Genomic DNA, 16,090 nt, shown 5'->3' on the forward strand with positions numbered 1-16,090 from the left:
GGGTTTTATATTCTGTGTTGGAGAGGGATAATCTGAAGTTATGTAGCCAAGTTTTGTTTCAGCAGGTAGCACCAGTTTCAAATCGATGTTGGAGTAAAATCAAAAGGTCCTCAAAATGTGCGACGGTTACCCAACACCAAAGAAACTGGAGCTTTCCCTTTGCTCCCTCTAAGCAGTGAAATTAGAAAGTTGGCCTACGGCAAGAAAATTACCTTTTGAAACAATACAGATAGATTTTGATAACCTCGTACACCATAGTTTCGTTGGATTTATCCCCCCACTTAGGTATGAATAAAATTTAGTTCCCAGGGAGGCTTATAGTACAAGAGCACTTAAACATTCCATCTTTAAATTTATTTATATATATTTACATTCTATAATTTATTTCATGACTAAAATCAAAAATACATAAAACTAGCAAAGAAAGAAAGAGGAAAAACGTGAAACAAAAGGATTAACTTGAATTAAAATGATTTTCGAGCCTAACTAATATCATACGTTCAAAGAATAAATAGGCTGCTAGCAGAGTTGAGATAAAACAGTTATTTCCTCGAAAGCTTAAGATACTAAAACAACAATTTACTAGTTATTGTTTTCAACACAGTTAGTGGTCACCAATTGTAATTAACGGGTCAAAAGTAACCGAAACCCCCAAAAAAGCCTATGATTATGATAGACTATGACTCTGAAATGACTATGATTCTCATGGCCGTTCCATGTATGCAAATTTAAATATGAAAAAAAAAGTTTTCAACCGATTTTTCATTTTCGACTACCTTTCAAAATATTTGAAGAAAAAACTTTATCATTTAAAGCAAATGCGAATAAATAATTCTTTTCATTTTCGAAGCTGTTTGATAAAAAAAATTGTGCCTTTTATCGAGTTAAGTTTCTTTTAAGTTTCTTTAATTTGAGGTTCTTTACAGTGAAGTCCAACTTTTCTGCAATACTCAAATATTTAGACCTAATGTTTCGCATTAATGGCACCATTTCGAAATATTAAAATAAGGTACTTTTTGTTTTTTGTTTGTTTTTGTTTGTTTGTTGTCGTTTTGTTGTTGTTTTTTTTTTGGGGGGGGGGGGGGGATGGGTGAAAGGATATTTAAAGAAAGGAGTCCTGATTTTAAATGTATAACATTAAATCATTAAACATTAAATCTTAAGTGCACAACGTGCACAACGGGTGTCATGGCCTGGTTGAGCTTACATGAAAGCACCCATGTAAAAATGCACATTGCAATACTTTTTTTTACTTTTTCAGGGGTCATGGTGGTTAACCCTATCAACCCCCCCTCCCCCAATTATACCCCATTTATCCCCTCCTGATATCGAGGAAGAGGGAGGGGCAAATTATCCCATTCTACGAAAATGTATGGCTATACAGAAGAAGTAGAAAAAATTACTTGAATAGCTGATCCTGTAATGAACTTCCCTGGTTGACTTCCAGTTTGTTTCCAAAGTTAAGCTGACAGCCATTTTGAGGAGCTGTCACTCTTTCCTCTTCCTCTGCTCGAATTGACTGGCGATACTCGTTTGAAATCACAGAGTATGTAAGAGATTCTTCGGGCACTGGAGTAATGGGAATGAAGAAACGATCAGAGTTCAGGTAAGGGTTTACAGGCCGAAACCTACCAAAATAGCAGTAGTTATAATATATATATATATATATATATATATATATATATATATATATATATATATATATATATATATATATATATATATATATATATATATATATATATATATATATACATACATATATATATATATGCCTCTTTTTTAAATTCTTGATCAGCATGCCTAAGACTCTAGGGAGGCATGCCTTTCCAAAAACTAACCTGACAAGTATGTGTCCAATAAGAGAGTCATTCATACTCCTGCCATTTACCCGTGCCCCAGCCATTTAAACATTTGCCTCTCAATTACTTTGACTATCTGTCTTGGCTTTTCTCTGTCTACAATTCCCCAGCCCAGTCTTGATGCAACCTATTGCCCAAAATACTTGATAAATTCTTCTTTCCCCGCAATTACTTGGACTATCTGTCTTGGCTTTTCTCTGTCTACAATTACCCAGCCCAGTCTTGATGCAACCTATTGCCCAAAATACTTGATAAATTCAATTCAAAATCAACAATTCAAAATGACCCGCATAGGTCGCCAAAAAAGGTTAGGTTAGGTTAGGTTAAGTATGTGTCCAATAAGAGAATCATTCATACTCCTGCCATTTACCCGTGCCCCAGCCATTTAAACATTTGCCTCTCAATTACTTGGACTATCTGTCTTGGCTTTTCTCTGTCTAAAATTACCCAGCCCAGTCTTGATGCAACCTATTGCCCAAAATACTTGATAAATTCAATTCAAAATCAACGGATATATATATATATATATATATATATATATATATATATATATATATATATATATATATATATATATATATATATATATATATATATATATATTATATATATATATATATATATATATATATATATATATATATATATATATATATATACATATATATATATCAAGGAATTAAAAGTCAAGGAATTAAAATCACACCATCAGATCTGAGAACCATATAGTAGAAGTTTCAAGTTCTCATTTGCAAAAATATAGAATTTTGTATTTTTTGCCAGAAGAAAAATCACGGATGCGTGTTCATTTGTTTTTTTGTTTGCTTTTTTTTTCAGGGGTAATCGCATCGGACCAACAGTCCTAAAATATCGAGAAGGGGCTCATTGGAGCGGTAATTGAAAGTTCTATTGCCATTTTTAAGGAACCAAAAAGATTGGAGGGCAACTAGCCCTCTTCCATCCCCCTTTTTCCTCAAAGTCGTCCGATCAAAATTTTGAAAGAGGCATTTTGTTCAGCAAAGTTCAAAAGTACATTAATTATTCCTTTGGGGATAACGTGACTCACCATAGCTCCTGTGGAAGAGTATGTAAGTTATAAAATTTTCTCATTGCAAAAGGCCGTAAGCATAGTATTTGTTATTGGAAAATATACGGAATTATTTTTTTGTTTGGGGGGGGGGGGGGAATTTCTGCAGGAGGATCTTCCACGGATTGAAATTTTTCGTAGGGAGGGAAGTTTCCGGGGGATCAACTTTCCAAGAGAAATTTTACAGTTGGGGAACTTGCCCAAATTCATATACAAAATTCTTTTTATATGTCTTCTCTTTGCCGATTCTTTCTCTTTGCCGATTCAATCTTGCTTATGGAAATGTTAAGGGGAATTATCCGGGGAAAAATTTTTACCAGGTTGAAATTGCCTAGTTTCTTTCCTTAGCAGGAGGGGGATTTTCCACGGGATAAATTCTCCGTGAGCGAGTTTTTGCAAGATAAATTCTCCAAAGTGAATTCTCTGCGGGAGGAACTGTCTACGAGGGGTGGGGGTATTTGCGCTAAAACTTCTCCACCGAGGAGTGGATTTCTGGTACGATTTTAAAAACAAAACAAAAATTAAAGTATTTTTCAAATGAAAATGCATTAAGAAAAATTTATCGTCTGGGATCGTCGGCAAAATTTTTTCCTTGGGGGAATTTTCGGATAGAATGGAATTGTCTGGGGGTAATTTTCCTGGCAAGGAGGGTTAGGGAGTATTTTACGGGGGAATTATTTGCCATGGAGGGATTTTCCGTCGGGGAGGGGGGGCCCATGGAGGGACAGCCAGATTTATCAGCATTATTTGAAAACTATAAGAAATTAAATACAAAAAACTAGTTTTTTTAATTGAAAGAAAGGAGCAACATCAAAACTTAAAGCGAACAGATATGCATGTGACTATGCATGTGAGGTTAGGTTGCCCTCTTGCTAATACCTCGCTCTTTACGCTAAAGTTTGTCTTTTTGCCCCAATTCTATAAGAGCGACTCCTGAAACACAAGGGCCGTTTAATTAGAATAATAAGCCTTTTCAAAAGTTCTATAAAAAAAATTAGCGTAAAGAGTGAGGTATTATGGGGAGGGGCACTCCCCCCTAATATACCTAATAATTTCTATCTGTTTTAAGTTTTGATGTTGCTCCTTACTTTCAGTTGAAAAACTTTTTTTAATTATCTACTCTCTTTAAACAAGCAACCGTGTATGTATATCTATAAGTTTTTTCCTGAAAATGGCTCTTTTTTAAATTCGGTACCCTGATAATTTCTGGCCTGAAAAAAAACGTTCTAGACAGGTCACGAGTTTGAGAAAATTCGTTTAAAAGCTTCATTTTGGGAAGAAATTTATGTGATAGACGTCACATTTATATACATTTCAAGAGCAAATGTCACATCATTTTTCCCCCAGGGGTGTTTGTATCGCTTTATGCTGCTATCCCCTTCCTCTACATCACCTACCTCTGACCTTCAGCTTTCCCACGCTTGTTATCATGAAGTCACATTTCTGTGTTTTTTTTTTTTTTTTTTTTTAGTTTTTATTTTCCACATTTTTATCGCCTATTCACATCCCATGGCCCAAACATTATTCTAAATCTAGTCAATTTTGGTCCTTATAAGCGCATTACAACCCGGAGTTAAGATACCAGAAAGCGAACATATAGAGTTCATGTTATACATGTAGACTAGTAAAATACACCTCTTTGTCACCTTCTTCCACTCGCTCAGGCTTTCGAACCTCTCCAATGACAAGATCAAGCCTTTGTCCCTAGCTAAAACAAAAATCTGACACCAAATGCCTCTGCTAGTTAAGGCGGACAGCTCAGGCTTCTGGTCCTCTCAAACGGACTTGGCCTTCGGCCCTTGCTGGATGTGCAGCCACTTAATGAAAGCATCAGAGCGAAAAAAGAGAGATTGAGAGAAAGAGATGGAGGGAGAGATAGAGAGAGAGATTCAACCCCTCGATTATAATTTACTATGATCGAAAGTAAACTGGAGTAAATAAATCGCTAAGGGCAGCTTCTTCGCTTTAGGACTGCATTCTATTTATTAATATTGAAAGGAGCATATAAATTTTCGAAACTCACCCTTGATGCATCAGAGTAGAACGCTGACTTTCATATGCTTCATACACTGGCCGTACAACTGTGTGATTAATTACAGTGTTAGATATGTTCCTTGCACAAACACCAATATGAAGAGTGTCCAACGTCTCTTCAATATTTTCCAAGCGAGGGGACAGGCAACATATAAACAGTGTTAACGAATCGCCACCAAGAGCATTATAAAAAAAAAAAAAAAATAATAAAGTAACGAAAACTGCAATTTTTGTGTTTTCAGTAATATCCGATTCAGAGATGAGAAAATTTCCACCGAAAACAATGCAAAGAAAATGATTGCACGTAAATGAGGGATTAGACAGCATATTGTTGTGCTGCAAATTACACAATCCAAGGAAAATTGAAAATCAAATATGTTATCATCACATTGCCAAGAATAAAAACAGCGAAACTTTTTTTTTTCAAAATGCATATTTTCTTATAGAAACTTAAAAAGAGTTATAGCTTTTCCTTCGGTAAAATTGCACAAAGGAAAAATATTCACAGTTTTAATTGGAAAAAATACAGAAAACCCAACTTGATATTACAAATGAACAAAGAAGATCCTTTTTACCTCGTGCTGTTTATCAGGTTTTTAATTTGTGTTTGAATAATGTCAAACCGTTTTGGTGTATAGTAAATAGATTATATGAGGTATTTTTTTAGCTGATTGGACTAACCCTTTTTTCACCTTTTATGAAGTAAAGGCGCCTCTCCAAATGGTTCCTTTAGTCAACAACCAATCTAAATGACTCTTCGAAGCGTACAAACTCATTTTCGGTGAAAATTCCAGATCCTTTGGATTCGAGCCCTACATCACGAGGAACTGTGTTTTGAATGTATATCGTCTTGTTTTACGTCACTGGCTGACGATTCTCTCCATTTCTGTTTTTAGCCATCTCTTGGTTTTCTTCATTATACACAATTGCAGTGAAGATTTTGGTCCGTTTGGTGACAAATTCTTATATTTAGTCCTAGTCTTAGAAATACTTTCCTCACAAGAGCCGTCTCATTTTAGGAGCTAAGCGAAAACAGCTGTTTCACCTCTTCCTCAATCTGATATAGTTTTTAGTCCATTAATAGACTCCCAAAACTACGAAAGAAATTCTTACTGAAAGGTTAAAAAGTTCGCCAGCAATAACAATGGGTTACAAAAAATATTATTGAAATAATACTAGCAAATAATAGCCAAAAATCCATAATTAACTCGAATACAAAAATCGCATTGCTTTGAAACATCCAAATTTATGCAAATTTACTATATCAGGTGATCGTGGTTGCAGCAGTAGCTGTAATCTAGTAAAGGACGAATTACGGCCCCAAAAATAAAAAATACGTTTAAAAAAAAACAGACAAGGGAGAGAAGATAAGTGAACAGACAAGTGAGCTATTTCTAGGGGATTCAGGAATGGGAACTATTATCAAAATTATTCTTAATAGTAAAATGTTATTTTGAAATCATATTTAAGAGAATTCCGAAAAATGGCCTGAAACCGTCTAAAAATGGAGTTGGATCGAAACAAAAAGTACACTATTGAGATCGTCTTGGCAGAAATACCTACACAGGGCACTTACATTCCCCTGACCTGAACAACAAGAAAAACTCTTTTTTTGTATGGGTAGCGCTCATGTGTTTTTTTTTGTTTTTTTTCGTCTACTGCTACCGGGCACTGGCAAATCATAATGAGCTGTTAAAGGGCTTACTTTAAACTAAATTTCCATAGCTAGTGCCTTTTGTAAATAAAAAACACAATATTTAAAAAAAAAATTTAGTAAAAAAAAAATGCATTTTCGTATACAAGATGGTGACGTCATAATCGTAGGTTACAACCACAAACAACGTTACAGTAAAACTATATGATGACATCAGTTGCAGTGACGTTAGTACTATACCCAGAAAAAGTTCAGAGATCTACGAGGCTGTATTAAATATACTTTAAAGGATGTCTTGGGTAACAGCAATGACGACGTAGTTCGTTCTCTACTAGTTCCTGTATACAATATAACGGAAAAGATCGCTTTTCAATAATAATAACGATTGAAGTGCCTTCATAACAAAATAAAGTAATTTAAATAAATTAGCCATATTTTTTTGTTAATTAGAATCACACAGGATATTGGGTAATTTGCGTGATGAGGGGGGGGGGGGTGTCGGCCTCTCTAGATTTTGAAAATTACTTTATTGGAAGGGGGGTGTTTTATTGAGCAATGCCCCTTTTTAGTATTTGTCCCTTGCCCCTTGCAAAATGCCCCTTGCAAAAAACAAGACTAAGACAAGTTCCCCCACCCCAGTGCACACCACTGACAAAGATCAATGTTAAAAAATAAGTCCTTGAAAAATTCCACAGTATAATGCTGAGGCCATAAGTAAATAAAGGCTATAAAACACATACCGTAATCGTATATGCATACGTATGGCACATGTGTAATTAGAATGATCCGAGTTTAGTGAGAGGGCCAAAGCCAAAAATGAACAAGACAGTCAAAGTTCTGTCTTCTTGTTCAACTTATTGCATTGGAATTTTGTTATTAGAAAAAAATATTCCATATTCTTTTTTTATTTTTCAAAATTTTCTGATTTGTCTGTTTCTATTTTTTCCTCGTACCAATTAACTATCTAGTGACAAAATAATCGATTGATGCGTTAATATAGCAACGGTTCCTGGTGCTTCTTATTTCCCACCTGATGCAATTCTATCAAGAATAAATAACAAGTAAACATAATGATGCTTAATAGAGAATCTAACTGTATTACGAGGTGCGGCAGAAAAGTAATAAGACTGGCAATACTGAAGCGATCTGGTAACCTTGCGCTATTGTCCATGAGACAGGACGGTTATCAGGACCATCCATGACTCAGTTCGTGAAGTTGTGCGTCAGGAATATCCCAATAATAACCAAAACTTAAAAAAACAGAATTTTGATATCAATAGATACATCAAAAGAATTGGCTTTTTATGCTGATTCTAAATATACAAGATTCATTAAGTTTAGTGTTTCCTAACAAAAGCTACGAGCCTGAGAACATTTGCCTGCTCTTTGAAAAATGGGGGAAATAGCCCCAAAAAGTCAAGGAATCAGTTTTTTTTGCCAGAAGAAAGATCATGGATGAGTATTTATTTGTTGTACTTTTTGTTTGTTGTGATTGTATCAAACCAATGGTTCTATAATATCAAGAGACAGCTCATTCGAACAGAAATTAAGGTTCTAGTGCCCTTTCAAAGTGACCCCAATGATTGGTCGTCTTTTTAGGACTTTAAAAACCATCCGAAAAGCTGTAACAGACATTCTCATGATTATAACGGTTGAAGACTTTCAGCGCTGCTTCGAAGAGTAGGAACAACGTCTCCATCGGTGTGTAGTTGACCAAAGGAACTACTTTGAAGGGGATAACATTGATGTTTTAATTTAATAAAAGCTTTGTTAAGAAAAAAAAATGAGCATCATTACTTTTCTACCACACCTCGTATATTTTGTTGTTATCGTGCCAAGTTCAAAAAAGAATTTTGGAACAAGATTATTCACTATTATAAACCTAAACACTTTAAAAACAATAAAATTCTCAATTCATTGTGTTCAAGAAATTTCCAATTATTGGGTTCTTTGAGGTACTTCTACTTAAATTGCATCCTAGTTGTCCTTTCATTTAGTATCTATTGCTAACCAATAGATGATTCATAATGCCAATTTCATAAAACATAATGCCAAAAAAGGTGTTAAAGCTTATGCCTAAAAAAGGCAGATTTTTGTAATGTCTTAAGCGATAGAAATTACCAATCAGAAAAAAACACAATGGAAAGTAAAGCTGGCTTATAAGAAAGGCAAGTAAAAATTAAACTGGCTGTTCATGGATAACAACAGAAATGCCTGTTTTTTAAAAATTGACTATAATCCATTGTTAATCCTGCGCCAGGTAAAATCCTTAACAGAAGGTCCATACAGAATCGACTTTGGTACTCATTCTTGATGGTTACCAAGGGTATCATCACAATAAAATGCTTACTGCACCATTTTATGTAGTGATAATGAGGATTGGCATAGAGGCAAGGTAATTTCCTTTCATGGAGGAAGATTAGTACAATTTAATGGGGTCATGGAATAGGCCGTGACTTTTGTCTATTGCTTTATTATGTCTTCTTGAGAAAAATGGTAAACTATGACTTTTGAGCTGACAACAAAACATTATGCCTTCATTCAATACTGCCTCGAATAAAAGTGCATCAGGTATGTCCCACAATGGATCTGTCACAAAACAATGCACATGCATGAGAAAAGAAAGGGTGCTGGGATCCAACTTGTTTCTTAAATATAACGCAGGCATTTTCGAAGACCATACTACCTTTCCGTGATGTATAAATAACAGTTCAATAGGAAAAACCCTTTTATTAGACAGTAAACCACAACACAATAATCTCTGGATATTTCGGTCACATATACAGTAACCGTCATCAGCAAAAGACGCTAATGACGCTGCTGATAACGAACACTGTATGTATGAACAAAATATCTAGATATTATTTGTTGTGGTTCACTATTTAACAAAAGGATTTACCCTATTGAACTATTATTTATACTTTGTTTCTTAAAGAACCCTTAATGAGATTGAAGATATAAAATTGTCTGTCCGCAGAGCACTGAAGCGGGACAATATTGTCCTGGAAGGAACAACAGTAATGCCATGAATTTAGAGAGGGTCTGAAACAACAACTTCTATCGCCATCCTTACGAATACCTAAAAACGACCAAAACTGCACAGGCTGTAGATTGGTGTTTTTGATGATTTCATCATCCACAAGTGGAACCCTTCTCCACTGGGTGCTTGGAAATTCCCCATCAAAATCTAAGGTTGCTGAAAATCTACTGTACACCGAAATAATACAGGGAATCGTACCAGAAATAGCAATCGTCTGATTGACACGTTTGAGCTGATTAAACGAGGATACTGGCATTGATTCACAATTTAATTTGCAAACATAGCTTTTGGTAGAACTTGGCACATTTCTTGGCAAACTATCCAATATTTTGAGATCAAAATTTCCACCAAACTTACTGTCATTAGCTTCAAATTTTGCTCCGAAAGACATGTCTTTGAAATTTTTCAGGGTGTTAGATCTCGCAATGTCTTTAAAAAATGGGCTGGTGCGAGCCGAAGTATCTGCTTTGATGAAATCTGGCATAATTTCCTTCAAACAGCTTTCCACCCTACTAAGAAGTAAATGAAATCCTACATCTTCACTATGAAAATCCACATTAAATCGTTTCACCATTGACAAAATGTAGTCAAAAACATGTGTTGTAAAGCGCAGTTGCTGATGAGTATATTGTCTGCCAGATAGGATTAAAAATAAAGATCGAATGTCCCTCCTCTTATTACTCTATATAGCGTTGAGCCACATTCTCACTGGCCATCTTGTTCTGTTACGGTAAAGCGGGACAGCCCTCAGCTATAATCAAAATCGAAAAACTATGTGCATACTGGTTTTCAAAAGGGCGTCCCATCCATATATCAGGGATGACTGAGTGTATTAAGTAGAAACTTTAAGGGCATGTTCAGAAGGATGTTTGAAAGTTATCAGAGGGCAGCCAATCCCTCTCCACCTGCCCTATTTGGAGTCCCCCACCTTAAACACTGAGCAACATTTTGAACAAAACCTTTTGTTCAAAACAGTCAAAAGCTCCAATAACTATGCCCCTGGGGCTGTCAGGTCTTCCATAGCCCCCGGGCAAGGGAATGAAATTATACAACTTGCACGTTGTCAAACAGTTCGTGGTAACGAACTGTAAGTAAGGATCGACCCGGCTCAATGGTAACCAAAACTCTAAAAAACGGAATTTTGATACCAATAGATACATCAAAAGAATCAGATTTTAATTCTGATTTCAAATATATAAGTTTCATCAAGTTTAATCGTACCTATCAAAAGTTACGCGCCTGAGAAAATTTGGATGATTTTCGAAAAAAGGGGAAAGACCCCATAAAAGTTATAGAACCTTAATGAAAATCACACCATCATATTCAGCGTATCAGAAAACCCTACTGCAGAGGTTTCAAGCTCCTATCTACAAGAATGTGGAATTTTCCATTTTTTGCCAGAAGAAAGATCACGGATGCGTGTTTATTTTTTATTTTTATTTTTTTTTCCAGGGGTAATCGTATTGACCCAGTGGTGCTAGAATATCGTAGCAGGGCTCATTAGAACGGAAATTAAAAGTTCTAGTGCCCTTTTTAAGTGACCAAAAAAATGGAGGGCAACTAGGCCCCCTCCCACGCCCATTTTTTCCCAAAGTCACCCAATTAAAATTTTGAGTCATTTTGTTCAGCATAGTCGAAAATCAAAAAATATGTCTTTTAGGATGACTTAATCCCCCACAGATCCCAGGGAAAGGGCTGCAAGTTATTAACTTTGCCCATTGCTTACATACTGTATTGGTTTTTGGGAAGTATACAGACATTTTCAGGAAGGATTTTTTTATGGTGGGGGGCTGGAGGAGGGGGTTACTAAGGAGAATCTTTCCGTGGAGGATGTTTCTTTGGGGTAAGGGACATTTCTATGAAGGGGGCGCCGGATTTCCAAGCATTATTTAAAAATCGATCAGAAATTAAATTAAAAAAAAAAAGTTTTTTCAACTGAAAGTAAAAAGCAACATTAGAACTTAAAATGAACAGAACTTATAACGTATATGAAGGGGTTCTCCCACAAGTCAATACCTCGCTCTTTACGCTACAGTTTTTTTTTAGTGCTTTCAAAATAGCTATATATTATAATTAAATGTCCTTTTTGATTCAGGGTTTTGTGAATTTAAAAAATTCTTAACTTTTAACGTAAAGAGCGTGATATTGAATAAGGGAAGAACCCCATTATATACGTAATAACATATACGTAATAAAAAAAAACAATAAAAAAAAACTAGCGAAACGGCGCAATAGTAATTGAAACTTTTAAAACGGAATTTTGATGTCAATAAATGTATCAAAAGAATGGGCTTATAATGCTGATTCTAAATATATAAATTTTATTAAGTTTAGTATTACTCATCAAAGGCTATGAGCCTGAGAAAATTTACCTGATTTTTAAAGAGGGGGGAAACATCCCCTACAAGTGAAAGAAACTTAATGAAAATCACACCGTCAGATTCAGCGTATCAGAAAACCCTATTACATAGGTTTCAAGCTCATATCTGCAAAAATCTGCAACTTTGTATTTTTTTCCAGAAGAAAAATATCCGAATATAGAAGTTCGTTACGTAAGTTAGTTTGTAAATTACGTCAGAACCAAATTTAGAGACAGCCATTTAGCAAAAGGAAAGTAAAATTTTTATGCAAATTTTGTTTACTTATTCAATGACGGTGAGCCAAAAAAAAGCTGCATTAACTAAAAAACGATCAGAAATTAAATAAAAAAAACAAGTTTTTTAAACTGAAAGTAGGGAGCGACATTAAAACTTGAAACGAACAGAAATTATTCCGTATATGAAACGGGCTGTCCCCTCCTCAACGCCTCGCTCTTTACGCTAAAGTTTGACTCTGTCTCACAACTTTATTTTTTAAAACAATAAAAAACTTTAGCGTAAAGAGCGAGGCATTGAGGAGGGGACAGCCCCTTTCATATACGGAATAATTTCTGTTCGTTTTAAGTTTTGATGTCGCTCCTTACTTTCAGTTTAAAAAACTTGTTTTGTTTTTTTATTTAATTTACATAAAGGATCTGAAAACTTAATTATTTAACCTCTTTTGCTCACCTTTTTACCGACACTATCCTATCTGCATAATAGCTTCCGCCAGAACACTTAGTTTTTGTAAGTGCTTGTGTACGAAACGTTTTTCATTGTTTTAGAGGGTAGGTGGCTCACTGATAGCATATTCTTCTTGTAATTCAGAAGTTATATGGCGATATTGCTCAAAGAAAATTTGTAAGTTTAGCCAGTAAAAATAGCCAGTAGGTGGCTAACCGATACCATATTCTTTGAGTAAGTTCAAATTAGGTGGCAATATAGTTTAAAGAGAATTTGTAAATTTAGCCAGTGAGTACTTCACCGTAAACATCGTCTTTGAGTAACTGATTTGGAACGAGTTCCCTTGGAATAAAAAAAAACAAAAACAAATAAACATGCCCGTGACCATCCTTCTCAACACTAATAAGAAATTAAAGCTTTTACGAAAGGAAAAGTTTTCAGAAAAACTAAACGAGAAATACTAAAACCCAAAACGAGTAGAAATAAAGTCATATAATGAATCAAATATACGAACAAAAAAGTATTACTATGATCAGACATTCCATGGTAACGAACTACAAGTAAGGAACAACTCGACCCAATAGCAACCGAAACTAAAAAAAGGTTTTGACAGCAACTGATACATCAAAGGAATTGGCTTTTTATGCTGATTCCAAATATATAAACTTCATTAAGTTTAATGTCACCCATCAAAAGCTATGAGCCTGAGCCTAAAAAAGGGGGAAACACCCCAAAAACGTCAAGCGACCTTAACGAAAATCACACCATATCCGAGAACCCTGCTATAAAGATTTCAAGCTCCTATCTACAAAAATGCGGAATTTTGTATTTTTTGCCCGAATTTTGTATTTTCTGTTCATTTATTTTAATTTTTTTCCAGGTATTATCGAATCTATTGTATATGGTATATCTATGGTATAATATCGAATCTATAGGGGGTTGTAATATCGAACCTAGGAAATAGATAGACGGCTCATTCAAGTAGGAATCAATAGTCCTAAAAACCAGAAAGAAACTTTCCGAAGAAAAGTGGAGCCATATCAAACTTAAGACATTCAGAAATAAAGTCCAATAATAATTCAAACTCAAAACAACCAAGTTAAGACGCAAAGAGGCAAGTTAAAGAATAAATGGAATACAAAACGAAAATTAAAATAAAGAACCACATCAAACATAGCGATAAGAAATACTGATATAGATGAATAAATAAATCTTAACACAAGTAAAAATGAAACTGAACATTCAATTCAAACTTAAAACGAACAAAAATTACTTCAAGCAGGAGATTACCTACTGCCCCCTTCCCGCTCTTTTAAATGTAAAATTCTAAAGCCTAATGCGTCATTTGCCTTTTATTCAAAACTATTTATATTTTAAGAGTGTGCTTTGTTTTTCAAAACATCGACAAAAACTGAAAAAATAGATTACTAATATAATCGAGATGAGAGAAAAGAACTAACGAAAATAAACTGAATATTTAGTATATAATTATACTAATCCCAGGAAACTCGGCAATTCAAAACTTTTTCATTATTTTTTTTTAAATTATAAACATGAAAAAAAAAATACGCCTAGTATAATTTGTTTTCAGTAAAGCGTGAGTGAGGAAATAGGCTTTACAATTTTTACGGTTAGAGGCGGGGGAGAAGACAGCCAAATTAATTTCTGTTCCTTTTATATTGCCAAAGTTTGTTATTGGTTAATATAATGAATATTTCTCCATTTTCACATCTTTGGCTTAAGAATTTGTATTTTTTCCGGAGTGGTTGTATCGAGCCTATGGTGGCGCCATGACACAAAGAAGAAGTTCGCATTATCTGCGGTTAGAAGAAAAGGAATAGCGAGAATCAAATATATACAACACTCGGCATATGTGCCGAGTGGCAAGCGGTTAAGTATGGTTCTAAAACAAAGGTGATCTGAGAGAAAGTGGACTTGGCTACGGATTGTTTTGGTACTCGCCTGACTGACCGTATTTAAAAAGTAAGTTGTATGAAAAAATTGGTTCTATCTCGCTTTCTAGGGCTGTAATGAGAGAAAGGTTGAGATAGCTATGACACGTTCTATGGAGGATAAATTACAGATTGCTAAAGATCGTCCTTTGCAGCCAACCATCTAGACCAAATGAAAAAACAGGTCGTCCGCGAATTGGGTGGAAGGAGGATGTGAGAAAGGATTTAAGGGATTTTGGAACTTCTTGGGGAGGCATAAAGAGATAGGCTTTAAGCAAGCTGGGATGGAGATTACATAGAAATTATGAAAAATCAACATATAAACATTATTGACTGCAGAAGTAGGAAAAATGGAGAAATTCACTTAAAACAACGCCATCTAATTGTTCCTAATTGTTTAGATACCTAATTGTTCAACTTATCTGTTCAAACTAAAAAAAAGTCCCGCATATCTCCCATAATTAGAAGCATAAAGTGATGTTAAAACGAAAAAATACTAACCTTTTAATGCAGATAAAACTATGTCATCTATTAATATTTCACACGATACATATAAATATTCACCGTTAAAACAATATTGAATAGCTACTTTTACTATGCTCTAAATTTAAAAGTAAAAAAAAAAACATTAGATAAGTATTTTCAGTCAAATTGTGTCATATTGCAACGCCGTTGAGTTCAATGCTCGCAACATTAGCTACATGTGCTATACTTTTATTGCCGGTCTGTATTGCCGGAATATGAAGGAGGTAATCTTATATTATATTAACCTATGCAAGAAAATACTTAAAAACACCTTGAGAACCGATGTCAGTCTCGAGTCCCAGTAAGGAACATGATGGGCTTTTCTTCTTGGATCTCCTAATGCTGTAATTACATTGTTCAAAGCCAAAAGCCCCGAGTTGTATCCACCATCCACATTTGAGCCAAACCTTTCAGACCCAGCCAGATCAACAAAAGACATTCTTGAAGTAGACTCAATGTAAGCATCGCCTGAAAGTAAGTGTATATATAGCAAACGTGACTACATAAAAATCATACCTGTAACTTAGAAGATGGATATTTGTTGGGAATAATGTTTAAAGCGTTAAACTTTATCTATGACATACCAAGGGACATGTAAAATATACAAGCACTTCTCGAAATAAATATCTTGTTAAAATGAAATATTAACCCTACTCTTAATGGGACCCGAAATAAACCTGATTCATCTGAAAATCAAAAAGTAGCTCAGTATCAATAGCAAAGCTTTAGGTACCAAGAGAAAGACACACATGGAGGAAAGTGCTGTTCGTTAGTATCTTTTTTCATAGTTTCGGAACCCAACCTAAGTCTACTGTCCTTCAACTTTTCCCTTTAGAACGGAAACAAAATTTTAAGACCTTTGCTGAAGCTAGAGGTTCGTTTCTGATTTTCATTG

At 34.8% G+C, this 16,090-nt stretch overlaps 1 protein-coding gene across 1 annotated transcript in view; it reads right to left on the reverse strand.

The window, feature by feature from the left end:
• Nucleotides 1-16,090, reverse strand: part of cos (kinesin-like protein costa) — a 171,491-nt gene that overhangs the window by 112,823 nt on the left and 42,578 nt on the right. The window contains exons 7-9 of the mRNA XM_089094032.1: nucleotides 15,467-15,663; nucleotides 4,973-5,169; nucleotides 1,404-1,628 (exon numbers count right to left, since the gene is read on the reverse strand). Coding sequence (XP_088950158.1) covers nucleotides 1,404-1,628; nucleotides 4,973-5,169; nucleotides 15,467-15,663 — 619 coding nt within the window. The remainder of the gene's footprint in view (nucleotides 1-1,403; nucleotides 1,629-4,972; nucleotides 5,170-15,466; nucleotides 15,664-16,090) is intronic.

The sequence above is a fragment of the Artemia sp. Qi Xiang Cuo genome, chromosome 9, assembly GCF_049724085.1.
Source record: "Artemia sp. Qi Xiang Cuo chromosome 9, ASM4972408v1, whole genome shotgun sequence".
Taxonomy (NCBI): domain Eukaryota; kingdom Metazoa; phylum Arthropoda; class Branchiopoda; order Anostraca; family Artemiidae; genus Artemia; species Artemia sp. Qi Xiang Cuo.